Genomic DNA, 22,645 nt, shown 5'->3' on the forward strand with positions numbered 1-22,645 from the left:
GGCAGGCACAAAAATCTTTTTAATCTTGTATTTATTAACACCTTAACGTATTCATCTACCTTTTTTTATTTGTTTAATTTTATTATAACGAGATGGGTAAAGGTGCCACAGACAATTTTAAAAAGAAAAAGAGAGAGGGAGATGATGATGGATGACATAATGCATTCCCATGTGTGAACGAGATTAGAACTCTAGATCTTAAAATTCTGGGATAGAGCATCCACCTGCAAAGGAGAGCAAAATCCAAGCTTCCCCATTGTCATCAAACTCAAATCTGGCTTGGTGCCAATAAATTAGACAATGGCAAATCTACACCCTAAGCTGGAATCTGACAAAAGGTTGAGAAAAGAGAGCTATGGAACGCCTGATCAACTTGTCTACTACTGCCAAAACAAGGACAAGTTGGAAAGGAATCATAGCTGGTTATTGGTCGAAATGTTATTCCATGTTATATGGACTACAAAAGCATGGGGTTCTGAAAAAATAGACAGCAGATCAACATGCCTGTTAGGCTTAGAAATTTCGTGGATGGATGGATTAAATCGTTCATTTAAAGTAACTTTTAATTATTAGATAATCCCTTGCAGATAAAACACTGGTTGTTATCAAGTAAATAGCTTACAAACATTGATCTTACACATGACACTTTCATTTTGATTGTCATTTTCAACCTTTATCATTTTCCTTGTTTTCTTGCATTCTTGCTTCCCGTTATCCCTTCCTTTTTTTTTTTTTTTTTTTTTTCTGGTCTCAGATTCTCACAATATCACATCTTTAATTGAAAAACAGTAGGAATAGAAACAGATCATTTAAACATTGTACGACCTGCAGTTAAGTGAAGCAAGTCATTGTTGGGGCCCTGGTCAAATCAATTTCTTCAGGAATTTTCATCTTTAAGGATATATAGGAGATGTAAATATATGATTTTATTATGCCAAGCGCTCACCACCAGCAAGTCAATATTTTGAAACGGTGGAGTAATGAATGAAGACCTATGATTGTCATAAATCCAATAATGACGCTCTGATGAGATAATATCAAGGACCCCTCCACAATAATGTTGCCCTAGATATTATGGTCATTAATGCACCAAGTTTGATTAAGTTCCCTCCTTATTTTTCTTTTCAGGCCCGTTTGTTTACATTCCAAAGCACAACAGTTTTTATACCTGATTGGAAACACACATAGTACATCTTAGAAACAATCATGTAAATTTGACTAAACCAGAAAAATAATGCAAGTATGACCTATTGAGAGAATATATACTCATTCCCTTTTCTTTGTAGTTGTACCCATAAAAAAAGATAAAGAACATGATTCCTCTTTCAGTGCAACTGTGGGGAAAAAGTAATTAAACCTTTTGACATTTTTCATATACATTACTTTGTCGATACATATCTATCAGCAATTGGTTTATTATAAAATTGTAATTTAACCTATCCAAAAAATACATGCAAATATGTAGATTTGCTGATTTCTATTTTAAGATAATGCTTGCTACCCATCTAATAGCCATTGACAATAAAGAAGTAAAGCACTTGCCAATCTTCCTGCAGGCAAATTACCAAAAGCCATTAATCTATTTCAGTGACATATTTACAGCATCTAGTATAACCAGGACAGAAAAACATTAAAGAAACAGAAAGTTTCATTAAAGTCAATTTAAGAGATAGCACTGCAACTTTCAACTTCGTCTAGATGTCTTATAGCAACGATGCTATTCTGTTCTGATCCTGTAGCCTGTAGGTGATTTTATTCATTTATTTATTTAATGAATGTGATTAGGAGCAAGAGAAAGAGGGAGAGAGGGGAATATATTTATAAAATCAACTGTGAGAGCATTTAAGCATTTGTAGCAAACCTTAAATTAAATATCAGCAGAGAGATGCGTACCAGAACATTTTTGGTGATGAAAAGTTTGTTTGGTTGAGCTGTGTATTTCTTAGCTCTCTTCTTATGATTTATTAATTATTTTTTTAACCAACTTTCATCACATGGTCTCTGCACCTTCATTAACATAAATGATAAATATCAGTTACTTCTCTTATTCATTTCTTTCTCATTCCCTCTCTCTCTTTTCTCTCCTTTTCCTCTCTCTTCTCTCTTTGTTTCTAATTTCATAGAAGAAATGTGGGATCAGTTTGACAAATCATGAGTTCCTTCTCCAGAGTTGAACTCCATTTATGGTGGAGAATTCTTGTTATTCTTGAGGTTCTTGCGGTTCAAGCTTTGGGGCTAAATACAGATGGAGTTCTCTTGCTTTCTTTCAGGTACTTGATTGTCAGTGATCCTCTAAACGTGCTACAGAGCTGGAACTCCAGCGACCAGACGCCTTGTTCTTGGAATGGAGTAACTTGTGGAGCACCAGGCAACTCTAATGACTACTCTCGAGTTACAGGCCTGTCTCTTCCGAATTGTCAGCTTCTTGGTTCAATTCCATCCGATCTGGGCATGATTCAATACCTTGAAAATCTTGATCTATCCAACAATGCTCTTAACGGTTCTCTTCCTGTTTCTATTTTCAACGCAACCCAGCTTCAGTTTCTTGATTTGTCAAACAACTTGATCTCTGGTGGAATACCAGAAACAATAGGACGGTTACAAAACCTCCAATTCCTTAACCTTTCAGACAATGCATTGGCGGGAACTATACCTGACACTCTCACTACCATCCGGAATCTAACTGTTGTTTCTTTGACGAATAATTACTTTTCTGGCAATCTTCCGACTGGGTTCCAATCTGTTCAAGTTTTAGATCTGTCTTCCAATCTTCTCGAGGGGTCTTTGCCTCCAAATTTTGGAGGCAACAATCTTAGGTACTTGAACGTTTCTTACAACAGGCTTTCCGGTGAAATTCCACCAGAATTCGCGGAGAAAATTCCTGGTAACGCTATTATTGATCTTTCCTTCAATAATCTTACAGGAGAAATCCCAGATTCTGTTGTTTTTAAGAATCAAGAATCCAAATCTTTTTTCGGAAATCCTGATCTATGTGGTGAAGTAACCAGGCGTGATTGTCCAATTCCTTCTTCAGCTTCATCTTCTTCTAACGTCTCTCCACCAACTTCTCCTCCAGCAATCGCTGCAATCCCCAAGACAATGGACACCGACAAGCCTGAACCATCTTCTGGAGCTAAAAAACCAGGACGAAACAAGCTCAAACCAGGAACAATAATAGGAATTGTAGTCGGAGATATAGCAGGAATTGGGTTTGTCATCATGGTTTTCTTTTTCGTCTTCAAGTTAAAGAGGAAAAAGAGAGTCGAGACTACAATGAAGCAAGAAGCTAATACAGTCAAAGACAATTGGTCTATAACATCTTCATCGTCAGAATCAAGAGGGTTTACAAGATGGTCATGTTTGAGAAAGAGAGGAGAGTACGAAGAAGAATCTGACACCACTTCTGACACTGAAGAAGATCAAAGCCGGAGCAAAAGTCATGATAATCAACGCCAGCAAGAGCAGGAACATGACAAAAAAGGGACATTGGTGACCGTTGATGGGGAAAAGCAGCTTGAGCTAGAGACGCTGCTTAAAGCCTCGGCATACATTTTAGGTGCTACGGGGTCTAGTATAATGTACAAGGCAGTGCTTGAAGATGGGACCTCCTTGGCGGTTCGAAGGATTGGTGAGAATAGTGTGGATCGCTTCAGGGATTTCGAGACCCAGGTTCGAGTCATTGCTAAACTGGTGCACCCCAATTTGGTCAGGATTCGTGGGTTCTATTGGGGAGTGGATGAAAAGCTTATTATCTATGATTTTGTACCAAATGGCAGCCTCGCCAACGCTCGTTACAGTGAGTCCTTTTCGTTTCATCCTTTTTTCTTCCCTTGTTTCCCTTTCTTCTTCCAATTTTCCACACTTACCAAGTGAAACGAATGCGCACATTAGCAAAAATAGCATTGGGTATTTGTTAAATTGCGCTGCAGAACTGAAGTCATGACGGTGGAGTAGGTGTAACTGAAACCTTGTTGTTTAATGTATGGAGAGTCAACTGTCAGGGGAAGGGTTCGTTTTTGCTAATTTCCAATCGTTTACGCCACGGCGTTGACAGCGATTTGCGTTCTCATAATTACAAAACAGCTCACTTCCTACTGAAAACGACTCATCTTTGTTATCTTAGTGGCTTATCCTTGCGTTTGCACTTTGCAGGCTTAACACCAAATTAAGTTTTGGCTTTTGTTCCAATTTCTTTTTCAGGAAAAGTAGGCTCTTCACCTTGTCATCTTCCCTGGGAGGCTCGGCTAAAGATTGCTAAAGGTGTAGCCCGTGGGCTAGTATATCTCCATGAGAAGAAGCATGTGCATGCCAATTTGAAGCCCAGCAATATCCTGTTAGGCTCTGACATGGAACCAAAGATCGGAGATTTTGGGCTCGAAAAGCTGGTAACAGGTGACACCAGTTCTAAAGTTGGAGTGTCTGCTCGAAATTTTGGTAGCAAGAGGTCAACGGCATCAAGAGATAGCTTCCAAGATCTAGCAGGACCCAGCCCAAGTCCAAGCCCGAGCTCGTTTGGTGTCTCGCCTTACCACGCCCCGGAGTCACTTAGGAGCCTCAAGCCCAATCCAAAGTGGGATGTGTATGCATTTGGGGTGATTTTGCTTGAGCTTCTAACAGGGAAAGTTATAGTTGTGGATGAGTTGGGACAGGGAAATGGGATTGTGGTTGAAGATAAAAACAAGGCAATGAGGATGGCTGATACAGTAATTCGTGCTGATTTTGAGGGCAAAGAGGATGCCTTACTGGCTTGCTTGAAGTTAGGGTACAATTGTGCATCTCCAATCCCACAAAAGAGACCTCCAATGAAAGAAGCCTTACAAATTCTTGAGAAAATCCCATCTTCAACTTCATCTTCATCACACAATTATGCATATTGATAAACATTGGACAAAAATTGGAGACTACCTTTTTAGAGAGAAGTGTATGTAATGATTGATTAATAGGTTTTCTTTTCTTCTAACTTTTGTTCAAAGTTTGTGTTGAGTTGGAAATTGCATAACATCATGGGTTGGATCATCTTTGTGTGACACTAATATTTATTGCTAATTTTTAAAGACTTTCACATGTTTTTTTACTTTTTTTGGTTTCAAATATTCAGCCTCAATAAAAGAAGAAAAACAACTTGAACAATATGGCATTCAAACGTTGTGTCATAACATATAGATCTATAAATCTATAGTTAGATTTAACAAATGGAGTGGCCACTAATTTTTTTTATTTAGGTGTGATTGGTCACCTAATAAATTTATTCTCTTAAGGAGCTCTGAAGCTTAACGAATGGTCTCTAAAAGAATAAGTTTGGGTCTACTAACCAAAATAAGGTTCGAAAGTTTAGTTACATGTGAGGAAGGTTATAGCACCCCCACATGCCCATCTGAATGATGGTACCATATTATTTTAAATTTATCCTAAGGTCTTGATTCTAATGGTTTCAAATTTTTATGTTGAAATATTGAAAATAATTTTAAAGATTCTTTCATCAATCTGGTAGAATTCTAAAAACTATTTTTTCACCTCATAAGTATTCAAGGATCCCATGTGTTTCCTTGAAGAAACTCCATCATAGGAAAAAGGTTTATTTACTATTCTTTTTTTTCAAAAATATATCTAATTATTTCATCATTTGGGTCAAATTAGAAAAAAAATTTTGAATTTCTAAATTTTCTACCATTTTGACCTATTTAGAAAATTTTTTTCCCTTTTTTTCTTTTTTTTTTTTGGAAGGAAAATAATATGACAATTATTTTTATTGAAATTTCATTTAAATTCTTCCACCATTTAGGATAAATTTTAAAAAAAATTTCACCTAGAGATTTCTTAAAAAAATTACCATTTAAAAATTTTAAGAATCTCATCATTAGATAATTATCAAATATTTTCAACTAAATTTGGAAAAGAATACAATTACTTTTACTTAAATTTCATTCAAATTCTTCCATCATTTGGGAAAATTTTAAAGAAATTTCTCACCTAGAGATTTCTTAGAAAATTACCATTTGAAATTTTTAAGAATCTCATCATTGAGTAATTTGTATTTAATTCCAAAACTTTTTTTATTAATTTTTTATTTTTTTGTTTGAAAATAAGTATTAATTATTGTTATTAAAATTTTATCTAAATTGTTATACCATTTGAGACAAATTTAAAAAAAATTTCTCACCTAAAAATTTTATAGAAATTTACTATTAAAATTTCTATAAATTTCATCATTGGATAATTATTATTTATTCTAAAATATATTTTATATATTTTTATATTTTTTATTAAATTTAATCATGCAAAAATCCTAAAAAAATAAACACATAAATAAATAAATAAAATAATAAAAATACCTTTAAAAATACCAAAAACAAAATAGCTTGGCTAGAACGGCTTGAAATAGCTCGATTATAAACACACAAAGAGGCTGGAACGACGCGACTAAGGGCATGGCTCGTGACTTGGCTTGGTTGGAGTCAAAAGTTGGAGATGGGTCAAAAGCGAGTCAATGTTTCGGGTCGGATCACCCGAATAAAAGATGTACAGATCTTAGATCTTCTTAAATGCCAAAACGACGTCGTTTTGGTATGGCTATAAAAGCCTAAGTTTCAACCTTTTCCCTTAGATTTCTTATTTCTCCTCTTTTTTTCTCTCTCTCTAGAAACTAAAGAACTCCAGTTGAATCTTCACTGGATTTTGAAAAAAATCATCAGAATCTTGGTCGGTTCATCAAACGTTCATAAAAAAAATCAACTGGTGCCAAAATTTGCAATAAGATTCTGAGAAGCTTGTCGAAAATTCAACTGACTTAAAAAAACTCACCAAAAAATTCAATCGGCACTGATAAATTCACCAAAAATTGGAAATTTTTACTAGAATCTAGGAATTTTTCTGATCTAGAAATTTTTTTGATTTTTCCAAAAAAATTCCTTTTTTTCCTAAACCTTAAAAAAATCTTCGAAAACCTTTTTTTTTTATTGCTTTCTGCTTGTTATGTTTCTCTCCTTTTTTTTGTGTCTCTATGTGATCTTTTATGTGTGTTTTTTATCTCGTGGGAGCATTTATTTATAGGGTTCTGATTTAGAACCCTATACCTGAACATAATTTCATTCCCTTTTAATTTCAACTTCAATATTTAAAACCAATTTAAATTTCTCACACATAGTCCTGCACAAATTCAACTTGCCAAAGTTTTTTTTTGTTTTTTTCATTTATTATTTATTTAATCAATAGAAACCAGATTGAGTAGAACCCCAAACAAATTGGGGTATCTATAATTATCTCTCTTTACTTATTTTTTGTGAAATAGGAATTGTGTAAAGACGTAGACAACCTAATCAACTTGACACAATTTTTTTAACATACCCAGACTTCATCTAAATAGAGGCTCAACAACGTTGCAAAATAAAAAGCTCATCTAATTAGAGGAACAATAACTTTGAAAAATAAATGCTCCTCTAAACAGAGGCACCACAAATTTTCAAAAATAAATATTCCTCTAAACAGAGGCACCACAACTTGAAAAAAATAAAAAGCTCATCTAAACAAAGCCACCGTAACTTTGAAAAAAAATAAAAAGCTCCTCTAAATAGAAGCACTACAACTTTGAAAAATAAAATACTCCTCTAAATAGAGGTACAATGACTTTAAAAAATAAAATGTTCATCTAAATAAAAGCACAACGATTTTGAAAAATAAAAGGCTCCTCTAAACAGAGGCACAATAACTTTGAAAAATAAAAGACTTCTCTAAATAGAGGCTTAACGACTTTGAAAAATAAAAAGCTTTTCAACAATCATGTCCGAAAAAATCATAAATCAAGTCTGATGAAATTTGTAATGGAAACTCAAAGATTCACAATTTGAGTTTGAAATTTAAAGGTTCAGATTCGCAAGAACCTTTCAGCTTCGCAAGCATTCACTAAAATTTGATTCTCAAAATTTTAGTTTCACAAAAATTCAAATTTACAAGATTTCTAGATTCGTATTTGTAAATTACAAGACTCACATCCAACATTTAAAGATTCTTATTTGAATTTTGGAGATTCTCATCCAAAAATTCAAAGCTTTTCATTCGAGTTCAAATGTTCACATTTGACAAATTTGAGATTCACATCCAAAAAGTTTAAACTTTTTCATTTGAATTTTGGAGATTCACATCCAAAAGTTCAAAGCTTCTCTCATTCAAGTTCAAAAGTTCACATTCAATAAAACTTAGAGTTTCACATCTAAAATCTCAAATGTTCTCATTTAAGTTCTTCTTAAAGATTCTCAGTTGAAAAAACTTAAAGATTCTCAAAGATTTTCATTTGAAAAACTCAAATATTCTTATTTGAAAACGTCGTAAAGAACTCATTTGAAATTCAAAGGTTCTCATTGGAAAACTAAAAAACTCAAAGATTCTCATTCAAAAACTCAAAAATTCTCATTTGAGAATTTGCAATATTGTCTTAAAAAACTTTATCCAAATCCAAAATTTCTTTTTCAGATGACTTTCAAACTTTTACCAAAGTTAAAATGTTGTATGTAATAAATGCCATGATCAATGATACAAATACTTTTTCAATGATGCAAATGCACTAATCTAGATTCTCACAATGCCATATTCTCAACCATGATTCAAATGTTTACTACATAATGCAAAAGCATAGCCAAACCAAAGTTTCAAATATTCTTCAAATAATAATACAGACATGATGCATGTAATACGGATATCCATGTCATGAAATTAATTATGGTAATATGGTTCTCAAGATTCCACCATCCCTCATCTTTCTTTTTCAACTTCTTAGCACTAACCATTTAGAACAAGTTTCGTCAATTGATACTTGACAACAATTTATAGGCCTTTTAGCACTAGCAATTTCAGAACAAATTTCATCTATCGATCCATATTATTCTCACCTAATCACAACTCATAGGCTTCTAAACAATAGTAATTTCAGAATAAATTCTATCAATTGATCCATATTATATTCGTCACTCGATTACCATTCACAGACATCTTAACATTAACCATTCTAGAATGAATTCTGTCATTTGATCTACATTATGTTCATCACTTGATCACTATTGACAGGTTTTTCAGCACTAGCCATTCCAAAATGAATTTCGTCCATTGATCCTCATCATTTGATCACCTCTCATACATTATGTCGATCAATCCATCACCACATTTATTACTTGATCACATTATGTGTCCTTTCAAGTCATCTTTTCAAGTTTTTACATTCTTCAATTTTTTTACCCCCTATCATATTGGATTTTTTTTCAAAAGAATGCAAGAATCTTTTATACACATTGTCATTCATTCATCATCATTTTAAATCATGACAAATATAATGCAATCACACATTCTTTTCATTTACTTTGGGGATAAGAAAGTATAAGGTGAATTGAGATAAATGTAATCAATAAAAAGTGAGTCTGGTACAAAATAAATGGGCAAAAGAACAAATTCAAATCATATCATTAGGAATGGTATTAAATGGTATCTTAATGTCCAAATAATGAATACTTAGACAATTCACAATATTAATCTAAAATTCATTTTCAAAAACTCATTCCATTAACTTTTGAGATCAATTTTAAGCTCATTGAACTTTACCCCAGCTTTGAGGGATCTTCAAATGTCTTGATCTTTCATACATGTGAACTGTCTATCCAACTCTCAACTCAAAGATTTTTTACCCAAATTGTCCTTTCAGGTTTTGAATTTGACTATTCATTTTCTCTCTTTTATCATCTTTTTTTTTCATTTTTTCCTTTTTCATTTTTTTCCATCCATTAGCGATATCAATCTCTAAAACAATGTAGTATAATTTTGTTGTTTCATACAAGCATGCCTTAGCTCAACATATGATCATTCAATTCGAGTATTCACACTTAATCCAAATGAATTTTTAAAAGTTGTAATGTAGGTCATGGTGAGGGGTCATAAAAGAAATAGATAAAATAGGCTCAAAACATATGTTTAAAAGGTTCAAAACCAAAGGATCATTTCTCATTATTTAATGTAACTTGACATTTTGCTCAACATCATTTCATTATTTTTTCCTTTTTCATTCACATTTCTCACAAAAAGTCTCTCATTACTTTACCCCAAATCATGTATGACATTCATTTTTTTTTTATTTTGCTTTTCTTTCTTTTTTTTCTTTCTATCTTTGAGACCTTTTATGATCTTTTGTCTCTTTTTTTTTTTTTAAATTACCCTCAATGTAGAGGGTGATTCTTGGTCAGGGTTTGTTAGAAAAAAAAATCATAATATGCTCAAAGGGATAGCAATGAATGATTTTTTAAATGGTAAAAGAAAGATGATCATTTTTCATCTTAAATATGAATGCTTTCATTGAAGATCATTTATTGAACAAAAATAAGCTCATGTATCTTTATAAATTATTACATATCTTCAAGACATATCTATTTTATCTCTGTTAGCAGCTTGCTTCCTATGCTTAAATGGTCTTCATAGATCAATGTAAATGAGTTTTTAAAATTAAATCTTAGAATTATTATTATCATTGTCTAAACATTCACCATTTGAAATTTGAGAATAGGAATAAAAAAAGATAAAAAATAACAAAGCATGAAACAATGGTTGAATGAAAGATAAAATGTAATGAAATGCATCAACTTGTCTTTTATTGAAATGATAACAAATGAAATCCTATTGCATAAAAGAAATCCTAACATTACTCTAAAAAAAATCTTAAAATAACAAACAACTTCCAATCAGCCTTAACATCTTTTTTCTTTTCAAAATTTATGCCCTCATACGATCTAGTGAATGATTATTCTTAACATCTAGCTCCCTGATTCATTGCAGCTCTACAGGCCTTATCGGATCAATGTGTTCTTGATTCTCACTTAAAGTATTGATATTGTGATTAGGTAATGGATTGCCACTAACATTAGGTGTTGTTGCTCCTCTTTGATCAAAATTTATCATTCCATTCTTGATCAACCATTGCACCTTATGCTTTAGAGTATTGTAATTTTCAGTAGAATGGCCAACAATTCTATAATGGTACTCACAGTGGGTTGTAGGATCATACCATTTGGGATATGGTAGCTTGAGTGGTTCTAAATAGCTAAAGGCAATCAAGTGGTTGTTGTAGAGCACTTGGTATAACTTCGATAAGTCATGAGAATTGGATCAAATATGAGCTTTTTTTCGAGTAGTTTATTGCTCTCGTGAACCACTTGTTGGGTTCACATGATGAATCTGAGATTTTATAAGTGGTTGAATGTTAAGGCTGTATATGAAAGACTGAGGGCTAAAAATGAGTTGGTATGTTGATGGATAAAATAGCAATGGGGCTAGCTGGTATGGCCAGGATAAGGTATTATTCACAACAGGATAGTATAGAAAGTAATCTTATGATGGATAAGGTTGATAACCTCTGAACTGTCTATCAAAGCTCACGACTTGAGTTTCAACCTTTTTCTTCTCTTATGCCTCCTGGTTTCCCATCTTTTCAACTTACCATTTTTAATGACATTCATAATGATTTTGTTTGAGATCACCATATAAGCAAAATTTTTTGTTACATTCCCTATCATCTTTTCATAATAAAAAGATTTCAAAGTGCTGACAAATAATATCATAGTCTCTTTCTCAGTCATAGGAGGTTGCACTTGAGAAACAATATCCCTTTACCTCTAGGTATACTCTTTAAATGATTCAGTCACTTTTTTTTTCATATTTTGTAAAGAAAAGTGATCTAAGGCTAAGTCTATGATATGTCAATACTGACTAATGAAGTCATGAGCCATATCACTCCAAGATCAAATATGGGTCATATCCAACTAGATATATCATTTTACAGTAAAACTTGTAAGGCTATCTTGGAATACATGCATCAATAACTTCTCATTATTAGCATGGGCAGCCATTTTTTGACAGTACATAGTAATGTGAGTTTTTGGACACTTTGTATCATCATACTTCTCAAACTCTGACACTTTGAATTTTGAAGGAATAATCATATCAGGGACCAGACAGAGAGTCCAGCAGCATCCACTGAACCATAAAAATTAATTTCTTTCACTGCTCTCAACCTTTCCTCTAGTAAGTTCATCTTCTGTTCAACTTTTGAGGCTTTTAAAGTCTTTTTTTTTTAGGTTTTAGCTTTTTTTTCTCTTCTAAATCATCTAAATTAGGGATTAGTATTAGTTTTAGTGCTTTCTCGATAAAGATAAAATTTACATAACTTTGATACTATCTTAGATTTAAAACTAATGGCATTTCAAGATATGTGTACCCTATAAGATAGGTAAACTACTATGGTGGTAGACTTTATGCGGGTTAAGGTTGATGTAACGTAAAATTAAGAGGGTACAATGGGTCATCCATCTTTTGTGATGGATAGTCTTGTTGGCTAGTACTTTCTTCTATACCTTTTCCCTTGTTTAACTTGTTCAAAGCCTCTAAAATCTTATTCAACTCCCATTCTAACTTTTCTTGGGCTTTCTCTATTCTCTCAAGATAATTAAAGTTTTCTTGTTCCATCTGTCTAGCTTGAGCTCTTGTATGGTATTGATGAGTTGAGTATGTGAGATTCTTTGTTGGTAAAGCTATTCTTTAACCTTAAATACCATAATTATAATAAAAAATGTTATACTTTATGCATGATATGTTGATGCATAAATGAAATGTACATTTTCATGGATGAAATCTAATATGATGCAAATGCACAATATTACATATGACAATGAAAATGATGCATGACATGCAAATGCACAAAGTCAAACAATCAAAATGGTTAAATAAACACAAATTATTCCTTATCATGTCCTAGTTTCGGGGTATATCTATCACTTGGTAGGAAATGCTCTATCTTAGGGCTAGCCTCTTAAGTGTACATTATATGTAAGGTTAAGTAATTTTGACCACTAAAGGTTCTCAAATTGTTCTTTACATCATTGTCCATCATAGACTAGTAAAGTAGACCAATCTTTACCCATCACAGGCTACTAACGAAAATAATTCAATTTGAGTGAGAGTATTTTGCTAGCCATTATGAAGATTATCATCTCACAAAAGCGTAAGTACTTTACTCCTTCTTAAGAGGAAAAAAGCTTGGATATAAAACTCATGTAATACAAATGCATGTGATAGTGTGTGTGAAGGAACATATAAGTTTCATGTCCCAAAAAATAAAAGACAAAAAAGATAAAAATGTTAGTAAACAAATAACATAAATCATTACAATTTAAAACCATTAGACCCAAGAATAGGATAAATTCAAAATTATGGCTTGACTCTCTATGACTGTCTTCAGTGGAGTCATCAAACTGTTATAACAAATAGATCCATAAATCTATAGCTAGACTTAACAAATGGAGTCGTCACTAATCTTTTTTATCTAAGTGTGATTGTCACTTAAGAAACTTATCCTCTTAAAAAGCTCTTAAGCTTGACGAAAGCTTCCTAAAAGAATCGGTTTGGGTCTACTAACTAAAACAGGGTTCAAGAGTTTAGTTACATGTGGGGAAGGTTATAGCACCCCCTCACATGCCCATCCGAAGGATGGTACCATATTATTTTAAATTTATCCTAAGGTCTTAATTCTAATGATTTCAAATTTTTATGTTCAAATATTGAAAATAATTCTTAAGATTTTTCCATCAATCTGGTAGAATTCTCAAAAATATTTTTTTACCTCATGAGTATTCAAGAATCTCATTTGTTTCCTTAAAGAAACTCCGTCGTAGGAAAAATGTTTATTCATTATTCTTTTTTTTAAAAATATATCTAATTGTTTCACTATTTGGGCCAAATTAAAAATATTTTTCTTTTTTGAATTTTTAAATTATCCACCATTTGGGCTTATTTAGAATTTTTTATTTTTTCCCTTTTTTTTTTGGAAAGAAAATAATATGATAATTATTTTTATTGAAATTTCATTTAAATTTTTTCACCATTTGGGACAAATTTAAAGAAATTTCTTACCTATAAATTTTTTAGAAAAATTATCATTTGAAATTTTTAAGAATCTCATCATTAGATAATTATCAAATATTTTCAACCAAATTTGAAAAAGAATACAATTACTTTTATTGAAATTTTATTTAAATTCTTTCACTATTTGGGACAAATTTAAAGAAATTTCTTACCTAGAGATTTCTTAAAAAATTACCATTTGAAATTTCTAAGAATCCCATCCTTGGGTATTTGTATTTAATTCCAAAACTTTTTTTATTAATTTTTTATTTTTTATTTTTTCTTTTTTTGTTTGAAAATAAATATTAATTAATATTATTGAAATTTTATCTAAATTATTCCACAATTTGAAACAAATTTAGAAAAAATTTCTCACTTAGGAATTTTATAGAAATTTATCATTTGAAATTTTTATAAATTTCATCATTAGATAATTATTATTTATTCTAAAAAAATTATATATATATATTATATTTTTTATTAAATTTAATTATGCAAAAATACTAAAAAAATAAACACATAAATAAATAAAATACTAAAAAAACCTTAAAAAAATACCAAAAACAAAATAGCTCGACTGAAACGGCTCAGAACGGCTTAGTGCAGACATAGAAAAAGGTTAGAACAGCGTGGCTCGAGGGCACAACTCGTGACTCAGCTCAGCTGGAGTCAAAAGTGGGTCAACGCTTCAGGTCGGGTCACCCAAATAAAAAACGTCCAGATTCTAAATCTTCTTAAATGCCAAAACGGTGTCGTTTTGGTAAGGCTATAAAAGCCTAAGTTTCAGCATTTTCCCTCAGATTTCTCATTCCCTCTCTCTCTCTTCTCCATTTTTCTCTCCCTCTCTCTTTAGAAACTGAAAAACTTCGATTGAATCTTTATCAGATTCTGAGTAGGTTCGTCGGACGTTCATCGAAAAATCAACTGGTGCCAAAATTTGTAATCGGATTATGAGAAGCCTGTTAGAAAGTTCAACCGACGTCAAAAAATTCATCGAAAAATTTAACCAACATCGAAAAATTCATCGAAAATTGAAAATTTTCTTCGAAATCTGAAAATTTTTCAATTTTTTTCGAAAAAATTCTTTTTTTTTTCCTAAACACCATAAAAGTCTTCGAAAAAAAATTTTTTATTGCTTTCTGCTTGCTGTGTTTCTCTTTTTTTTTTGTGTTTCTATGTGATCTTTTTTGTGTGCTTTTGATCTCTGTGGGAGCATCTATTTATAGGGTTTTGATTTAAAACCTTATACCCGAACAGAATTTCATTCCCTTTTAATTTCACTTTCAATCTTTAAACTCAATTTAAATTCCTCACACACAATTTTAAACCCGCCAGAGTTTTTTTTTTCATTTTTTTTATTTATCATTTATTTAATCAATAAAAACCAGATTGAGTAGAACTCGGATTAGAGTGTTTACACATCGCACATGCAAAAGCATATTTTTACATTAAGAATAATTCAAATAGGTAATATTTGTTTCCAAATGCATTGCCAATGTGTAGTTTTTATATTTCTTATCCTTTCACAAGAGCTGTGTTTTTTTGGTCCCAAATAGCAATGGAATTTAGGGCAACCCAGTTTTCAGTATTGGTGAAAATGCATGCATGGACCATCAACCATAAAATATATAATAATACAGTTACAGCCTCAACCAATGGCTATTCTGCAAAAGCTGGATGGACCCAATATTTTGCATTCATGAATTAATGTTGTAATAATAATCTATGGACCTATATAGTTTTTTTTTTTTTTATTTACAAAGCCAGGACTTATAACTGCCCCTAGAAATTGACATTAAAAATTTTATTAATGATGCTTCCATTCAAGTTCCAACTAGGATCAAGCTATACTCTAATCATAATACATGCCTAAATAACGTTGTTGTTTTTTTTAGGGCTTATTAATGTAGGTAATGGATTAGACCCTACTTTATATTTTGATTTCTCGAATTTCATCTGTGCGAAAATTTTATTTTATAATTTTATATACGATTGTTTGATTTAGTTATATATACTCTTCGTGTATAACTCTAAATTAGTTGAAAACTAAATACAAGGAGGAAGCCATATAAAAGCAAATTCCGACCATTAATTTATTACAAAGACATTATAATATGTAATTAAATATTAAATAGTAGCTTTAAATTTTCATTCTAAATTTGGTGTAATCATTAACAAGTTTTCATATAAGAGTTAATAAATATATTATTTTAACAGTGAAGAAGTTCTTTCTTTTTTCATAAAATAAAAGCCAATTTATATTCAATAACAAAAAAAAAATTTCAAGTACAACCTTTAATAAATACAAGTTAATGTATACTAATAGAGAATATTTTAAATTTATTTAAAATTATTAATAATATTTAATTAACTATTATTTTAATGATATTAAAATTGTTTCTAAATGCAAATTCAAATAATAACTCAAAAGAAAAAATTTACAAAAAAGATATTGGCCCAATTAGTTTGGGCTACATGGCCCAATTAGTTTGGGCTTGAGGCTTAATTAAGTAAGCCATAGTGGGCCGGCGCCTCCCATGCGTGTCTAGGCCACCTGGCCATCAGTTTTTGAATTGATAAATATCCCGCTTTTCCCTTATTTTAAAAACCCTTCAAACGTTCTTGCTCTGACACCCATAGCCGTTGAAAAAAAAAAAAAAAGGCGAAAAGGCCAACGCTTGATTTTCACCGACACAGCCAAGGCAAGCCAAAACCCACAAAGAAGAAGAAAAAGAAAGCAATTGCGACGAATACCGGAATGATGGATGGGACTTATTTCGTCGGTAGATCTGAGATTCTTGCTTGGATCAACTCCACTCTCCATCTTAGTCTCTCTAAAGTCGAAGAGGTTTCTTTCTTCTAATTTTTTTAGTTTTGATTTAATATAAAAGTAGAATTTTATGGGTTTGTTTTCCCGATCCGGTGCGTTTTCAGGCATGTTCCGGTGCCGTTCATTGCCAGCTAATGGATGCGGTTCATCCAGGAATAGTGCCGATGCACAAAGTCAACTTCGATGCCAAAAACGAATACGAGATGATCCAAAATTACAAAGTCCTCCAAGACGTCTTTAACAAACTCAAAATCGCCAAGGTTTTAATTTCAATTTTAATCTAATTTTGTTAATATTTCTTTTGTTCTTTGTGCTTTTGAATTTTGAATTTTGATTTAATTTTTTTGGCGGTTTTAGCATATTGAGGTGAGCAAGCTGGTGAAAGGTAGGCCGCTTGATAATCTGGAGTTCATCCAATGGATGAAAAGATACTGTGATTCGGTCAATGGTGGCGTTCTTCATAAGTAAATTTCTTTTAAACCCTAAATTTTCATTTTAATCAGTTCGATTCTCTCAATTAATTTTAGGTTTTCACAATTGAATTTCATGAAATTGATAGTATTATTTTATTTTTTAAATTTTAGTCAAGGGTTTCTCTTCCTGGTGTTTTTCTCCTTCGTTAAAGCTTTACATTTTCCTAGTAGCTGTTTATGAGTGGGTTTTTGCTGTTGGCATATTTAGTTACAATCCAGTGGAAAGAAGAGAGACTTGTAAAGGAGGAAAAGAAGCAGGCAAGAAATCAGCACCACAGCAATCCTCAACCAAGGGTTCAACTGCTGCTCCTAGACCTCCATCTTCCCATGCTCGAAGGAACAACAATGATGTTTCATCATCCGTGAACCCTTCCAGTCAATCAGCAAAGATTTCATTCAAACCATCGATAGCAACGGCTGCTTATGATGAAAAGGTACTTTATATTCAACGAATGAATTGATAGTATTATTGGTTTAGGAGTGTTCAGAAGAATCTAATGTCTTCTCCTGCACAATGTAGATAACAGAATTGAAGCTGTCTGTGGATAGTCTTGAGAAAGAGAGGGATTTCTACTTTGGAAAGTTGAGAGACATTGAGATTCTCTGCCAGAGTCCTGAAATTGAAGATTCACCGGTATTTTCTCCTTTGACAGTCAGATTTAGAATGGGAAAATGTTATTAGTAGTAAAAACGGTGGTTAAAATTGATTGTTTTAATCTATTACGACATGTTACTGCAGATTGTTGCAGCTATCCAAAGGATTTTATATGCTACAGATGGTGATGCATCAGTGGTGACTGAAGCTCAAGCCATGGTGTCTCTTCACCCCAAGGAAGCAGAGGCCTTGAGTCCAATTGCTGAGGTATCAGAAGAAAAAGCCAGTTCTGAAACCCAGAAGAGGAAAAACATTTTGAACATTGATGTTGATGCTGCTGGAATTACAACATTGTCTCCAAGGCAAAGGCTCTCCGATGCTTCTGATGTCCACTGCAGTTGGTCACCTCTTATGACTTACTGATCAGCAAGCAGCTGTAGACTTTTAAGTTCTGCTTGACAATACAGTTTTGTCAAATTTCCTTTGCCATATATATCTGCAGTTCTGTCTGTTGTTTCAATTATAGTCCAACCAATAGTGTTTAGCATAGGACATAATGGTCGTCACCTGAATTATTATCAATGTCTGTTCAGATTGCGTTGTGTATTTGGAAGACATGCTACTATATGTTTCCTTTCTGCTTCAGGAGGACAAACTTTATGATATAAAACATTTGCAGTTCACAATATGATTAAATATGATTTTGATGAACAACAGGTTAGCCTTTGGTCATATCCTTGCCAGTAACCCAGTTGGCCCAGCAGGTGACTGCTTAATTCAATGGACAAAAGTTGTGACAAGAGAAAGAAATCAAAGAGGATAGCTGGGGTGATAAAAGGAGAAAGAAATATATTGACAAGAAGAATATGTTAATGTGGGAAATTTGCAAGAACTTGCAAAAACAGAATAGTCTTGGATATGAGATATAAGAGGTTGACATGTGTTGGGTTCCCTTGATGTTAGGACCTCTTCTTCCGGCTGGAAAATGGTGTTGGAGACCAAGCATTCAACAGCCATGTCTCAATATAAATAGTAAATAAGGGATAGGGAGGTTTACTATTTATAGCATCTAATATATATTCTCCATCACTTATTAAAATCAAAATGAAAAATCTAAATTAAGAACTGTGACATTCAATATGAACATGCAATCCAGGAAGGTAATGTTTATTCATTTTCAGCTTCTCAATAATGTTGATCTTCTTGAATTGAGATTAAAAATTTTTGCTTTGAATAGGAGAGTGAGACCACCAATGCACAAGGTGAAGTTGAAAGAAAGGTGGAAACAGTGGACCATTCTTCATCAGCAGGGAAGGGCCAAGAGAAGAAGAGTGTGCAGGTGATTCACGTACATCCACAAAGCAACCAGAAGACCAGCGGGGGTGTCCTGACTGGTGCTGCTGCTGCTGCGGCCTTGACCCTGGAATCTGCAAAGGATGCAATATCTCGAAAGTAATGGAACGGTGCTCCACTAAAAATGACCTTATTGTCTTCATCTCTTAGAATTTTTATTTTTTGGGGATTATGTAATTTGTATAGGTGTTTTGTCTTGTAAGTACACTATGTGCTTAATTGTTGTCAAACACACAATGCGTTGTCTCCTTGATTAGAGATTGGTTACCATGACCTTTACATTGTTATGACAGCAACATCGGTCTTTTAGAAATGGCAGAATATTGATTTTCTACTTTTATAGCTATTCCTTTGCATTAGGGGTTTGAAAGTAAAAACAGGGCATAAGGAAAAGCTATTAAAAGTTCAGACTTGTCGATTTTTGCACTCTCAGTCTGCTTTTCCTAAAGGGAAATAAATAGATTTGTCAATACTTTCAGGTAAGGTGAGATCATAATCTCAACTCTGGCCAGATTTGTAAGTAGTTTCACCAAGTAAAAGAAAACAAAACATCCTTTGCATCTTCCTGGTGTGGTATCATAATTACAAAACAATGACAGCAGAACGTCCTTTACATTGTCAATGGACAAAGTCCGGTATAATTCTCCACTACCTGAAGATGTTATTGGGATAAGCACAGAAACAAAAAATTCCTTTGCTTTTACAGTTAACCGACCTCAGAATCCGTTTTCATTGGTGGATCCCATTATTCCATCTACATTCTCTTCTCTTTTCAACTTGGAAATTGAATTACAGCAATCTCCATTCTAAACAATCAATGGTTACAACTTCAAAGTTCATGCTCAAAATACAATTATCTGTTTGCACCTCAACCGAAAGCAAAACAAAGTTAGTTCCATTTATTCTTCACCAATAGTCTTCCGAATCCTATTCTTTTTTCCTTTATGCCTCAGTATAGTTCTATCATTGCTTTTATAGCATCCACTATCCAAGCATATATTTCCCTTCAGTTTACCTCTTATCCCTCACCATCTAGAGTCACAACTTGTTTCTGCTCCAATTTTTCCAGGTCTGGGAACCAAGTTTTCATTGAAACAGGTTACGGTTTTCTTGGTATTTATCAGTGTTTTCTCTTCTTCTTCTTTTCGTTCTAGCCCGTTCTTTCATTTCAGTTAAAAATTAGCTTAAAGCAGTTGCAGCAATGGGAATGGCAATATCTAGATTGGTGAGGATGCTTTTTGCAAAGAAAGAAATGAGGATATTGATGGTGGGACTTGATGCTGCTGGCAAAACAACCATCCTCTACAAGTTGAAACTTGGAGAGATTGTTACTACCATTCCAACCATTGGTATTAACCCTCCAATAACTCTCTACTTGCCCCATCTGTCCATCTACCTTTAAACTACTTGAACACTGAGTTTTAATTGAATTTTTATTAGATTTATAAATCCAAATTCCACCTGTTATTAGGTGCCTGTAATATATGTGTTTCTTTCCCAGGCAAGTGTGGTTGATCATCTATTTGTCATGCAATTTTCCAAATTAATTTCGCGAAAGTTCCTGAAATTTCAATTGATCTCTTTTTCACGTGGTTGATCATTCGTTCAAGCATGAGAATTGAGAAAACCTCATCAAATAATCTTGTTTCCAACAGAAACTGAAAGTACAGATTACTAACTGGGATTTTTGCTAATCCAGGATTTAATGTTGAAACTGTTGAGTACAAAAATGTTAGCTTCACTGTGTGGGATGTTGGAGGACAAGATAAGGTAATAAGCAATCCCATCTCCCTATCAGCCAATACCTTACAATTAAAGAGTAACTATTTTATACTTTGCTTTATAGATACGACCCCTATGGAGACACTACTTTCAGAACACTCAGGGCCTGATTTTTGTGGTGGATAGTAATGACAGAGAAAGAACATCAGAAGCCAGAGATGAGCTTCACAGGATGCTAAGCGAGGTCGATAATTTCTATCAACTATGTGAATTCATTTACAAGTTTGTTCTTTCTGGGGCTAGTTGTATTAGAAAATCCTGATGGAATGTCATTCAGAGTATCAATCTCACCAAGCTTGCATTAAATTTCTCACTTAAATTTGAGAATGTTGTAATCTGTTGTGTGCTGTTTAGATTTGAAGTGTGCCACAGGCTCAATTCTTTTGGGTCCTTCTTTTTGCAGGATGAACTACGCGATGCAACCCTACTTGTCTTCGCTAACAAGCAAGATCTTCCAAATGCCATGACTGTTTCTGAAATCACTGATAAACTTGGCTTGCATTCACTTCGCCAACGCCGTTGGTAAATTATAATGTTAAATAACTCAATAGTCTATGCTTTATACTTATATTTCACCAACTAACGGAGCCCAAATTTTGCTCATTTTTACCCTCAAACTATGAAGAAAATTAGAACCTGACAACATTTAAAAAGACAAAGGTAGTGCTAAAAGCTGATATTAGAATTTTTACTTTTCTCTAGTAATTGGCATTTTTGGAAACTGCTATAGGTACATCCAGGCTACTTGTGCCACCTCCGGCCAAGGACTTTACGAAGGTCTTGATTGGCTATCCAGCAATATCTCTAGCAAGGCAAGATCAACCAAGCTTCTTTCATTAAACTAATCAACTTCAATGACCTAATTAAATCGATTTTCTTTCTTTTGCTTACAGGCATAATCCAGCCAGCCCTTCTTTCAATATAGAAAGTCATCTACTCCCAAAGAAAGCCTTGAAAATACCGGGAATGAAGAACGTGTAACTAAATTTTCATTATTAAGTAGATTTTGAACCACTTTTATGATTAAGAGACTCTAATACATATGTATGATACACCATAAAGAAATGTTTGTGGGTGGATCGATAAAGTAGATTCAGTAGTGGATAACTCTCATTTTGTACTATCAACCATCGAAATAAATATAAGAATACTTAATTTGTTGTCAGTTTTACATTTTAGTATTCATGAATAGCTAACAGTTTCGGAGGGTATATAAGGTCAACATTCCAAAGTCATAAAAGTATTTGGTACTAGCCAGAGAAGAGAATTACATGTTGTTGTTATAAAAAAAATGTTAAACGTCTGGATTTGAAGTATGTGTTCAATCCATTCAGGGATTTCTGGCATTTTGGTCAGAGTCTGTAACATTTTACAAAAAAGCAAGTAAATGGATCCAAATCCTGGAAAGGATTACCTGATGTAGTTTGAGAGCCATGAGCCATCTCAAGGTTAAAAAGGGGCTAAGCATGGTGGGTTTCATGAGATCATGTTAAAAGTCTGGATTTTATGTGTTCCACCAGCTCAAGGGCTTAGGTTAAGCTGCACAAAACTCCATTATAAGCAACCTCCATTTTTCTCTATGAATTTATTACTTCATATTATGCCCTTACGGCTGTTTAATCTATGAGCTACGCAATGGAAAGTAACTTTCTCGGGTTTTTTTTTCCCTCTAGTACTTTTACCTAT

At 33.0% G+C, this 22,645-nt stretch overlaps 4 protein-coding genes across 10 annotated transcripts; all 4 read left to right on the top strand.

Annotated features, from left to right (window-relative positions):
* Nucleotides 1–1,709: 1,709 nt before the first annotated feature.
* LOC111292381 (putative LRR receptor-like serine/threonine-protein kinase At4g37250) lies at nucleotides 1,710–4,999 on the top strand. Its single transcript, XM_022884747.2, has 2 exons — nucleotides 1,710–3,796; nucleotides 4,201–4,999. The coding sequence occupies exons 1-2, from the start codon at nucleotides 2,152–2,154 to the stop codon at nucleotides 4,875–4,877; spliced, it is 2,322 nt and encodes a 773-aa protein (XP_022740482.2). The 5' UTR covers nucleotides 1,710–2,151; the 3' UTR covers nucleotides 4,878–4,999.
* An 11,550-nt stretch (nucleotides 5,000–16,549) lies between these two features.
* On the top strand, nucleotides 16,550–18,512 carry LOC111293247 (microtubule-associated protein RP/EB family member 1C-like). The gene is made up of 6 exons (XM_022886054.2): nucleotides 16,550–16,774; nucleotides 16,861–17,016; nucleotides 17,114–17,220; nucleotides 17,438–17,663; nucleotides 17,750–17,863; nucleotides 17,969–18,512. The coding sequence occupies exons 1-6, from the start codon at nucleotides 16,685–16,687 to the stop codon at nucleotides 18,245–18,247; spliced, it is 972 nt and encodes a 323-aa protein (XP_022741789.2). The 5' UTR covers nucleotides 16,550–16,684; the 3' UTR covers nucleotides 18,248–18,512.
* Nucleotides 18,513–18,658: 146 nt separating this feature from the next.
* On the top strand, nucleotides 18,659–19,737 carry LOC149516372 (uncharacterized). The gene is made up of 2 exons (XM_089766534.1): nucleotides 18,659–18,984; nucleotides 19,062–19,737. The coding sequence occupies exons 1-2, from the start codon at nucleotides 18,964–18,966 to the stop codon at nucleotides 19,278–19,280; spliced, it is 240 nt and encodes a 79-aa protein (XP_089622660.1). The 5' UTR covers nucleotides 18,659–18,963; the 3' UTR covers nucleotides 19,281–19,737.
* Nucleotides 19,738–20,180: 443 nt separating this feature from the next.
* Nucleotides 20,181–22,124, top strand: LOC111293019 (ADP-ribosylation factor 1-like). 7 transcript variants are annotated; one of them, XM_022885704.2, is made up of 7 exons: nucleotides 20,183–20,290; nucleotides 20,371–20,526; nucleotides 20,877–20,947; nucleotides 21,024–21,143; nucleotides 21,363–21,481; nucleotides 21,690–21,771; nucleotides 21,853–22,124. In XM_022885704.2, exons 2-7 carry the CDS (start codon nucleotides 20,379–20,381, stop codon nucleotides 21,856–21,858), a joined length of 546 nt encoding a protein of 181 aa, XP_022741439.2. In that variant the 5' UTR covers nucleotides 20,183–20,290; nucleotides 20,371–20,378; the 3' UTR covers nucleotides 21,859–22,124. The 7 variants fall into 7 exon arrangements, with proteins under 7 accessions (XP_022741440.2, XP_089622656.1, XP_022741442.2 ...); XM_022885706.2 differs by having other exon boundaries at nucleotides 20,186–20,275; nucleotides 20,377–20,526; XM_022885705.2 differs by lacking the exon at nucleotides 21,853–22,124 and having other exon boundaries at nucleotides 20,181–20,275; nucleotides 21,690–21,846.
* The last annotated feature ends 521 nt before the right edge of the window (nucleotides 22,125–22,645 follow it).

The sequence above is a fragment of the Durio zibethinus genome, chromosome 10 (assembly GCF_047325235.1).
Source record: "Durio zibethinus cultivar Kanyao isolate XHJ-2024 chromosome 10, ASM4732523v1, whole genome shotgun sequence".
NCBI classification, from domain to species: domain Eukaryota; kingdom Viridiplantae; phylum Streptophyta; class Magnoliopsida; order Malvales; family Malvaceae; genus Durio; species Durio zibethinus.

Bases quoted from the DNA above. Each gene is read 5' to 3' on its own strand.
- LOC111292381 (XM_022884747.2), top strand. From the start codon at position 2,152: ATGAGTTCCTTCTCCAGAGTTGAACTCCATTTATGGTGGAGAATTCTT. The intron at 3,797-4,200 runs GTGAGTCCTTTT...TTTCTTTTTCAG, and splicing joins CCTCGCCAACGCTCGTTACA to GAAAAGTAGGCTCTTCACCT.
- LOC111293247 (XM_022886054.2), top strand. From the start codon at position 16,685: ATGATGGATGGGACTTATTTCGTCGGTAGATCTGAGATTCTTGCTTGG. The intron at 16,775-16,860 runs GTTTCTTTCTTC...GTGCGTTTTCAG, and splicing joins GTCTCTCTAAAGTCGAAGAG to GCATGTTCCGGTGCCGTTCA. The intron at 17,664-17,749 runs GTACTTTATATT...TGCACAATGTAG, and splicing joins CGGCTGCTTATGATGAAAAG to ATAACAGAATTGAAGCTGTC.
- LOC149516372 (XM_089766534.1), top strand. From the start codon at position 18,964: ATGAACATGCAATCCAGGAAG. The intron at 18,985-19,061 runs GTAATGTTTATT...TGCTTTGAATAG, and splicing joins TGAACATGCAATCCAGGAAG to GAGAGTGAGACCACCAATGC.
- LOC111293019 (XM_022885705.2), top strand. From the start codon at position 20,379: ATGGGAATGGCAATATCTAGATTGGTGAGGATGCTTTTTGCAAAGAAA. The intron at 20,948-21,023 runs GTAATAAGCAAT...TTTGCTTTATAG, and splicing joins ATGTTGGAGGACAAGATAAG to ATACGACCCCTATGGAGACA. The intron at 21,144-21,362 runs GTCGATAATTTC...TTCTTTTTGCAG, and splicing joins TTCACAGGATGCTAAGCGAG to GATGAACTACGCGATGCAAC.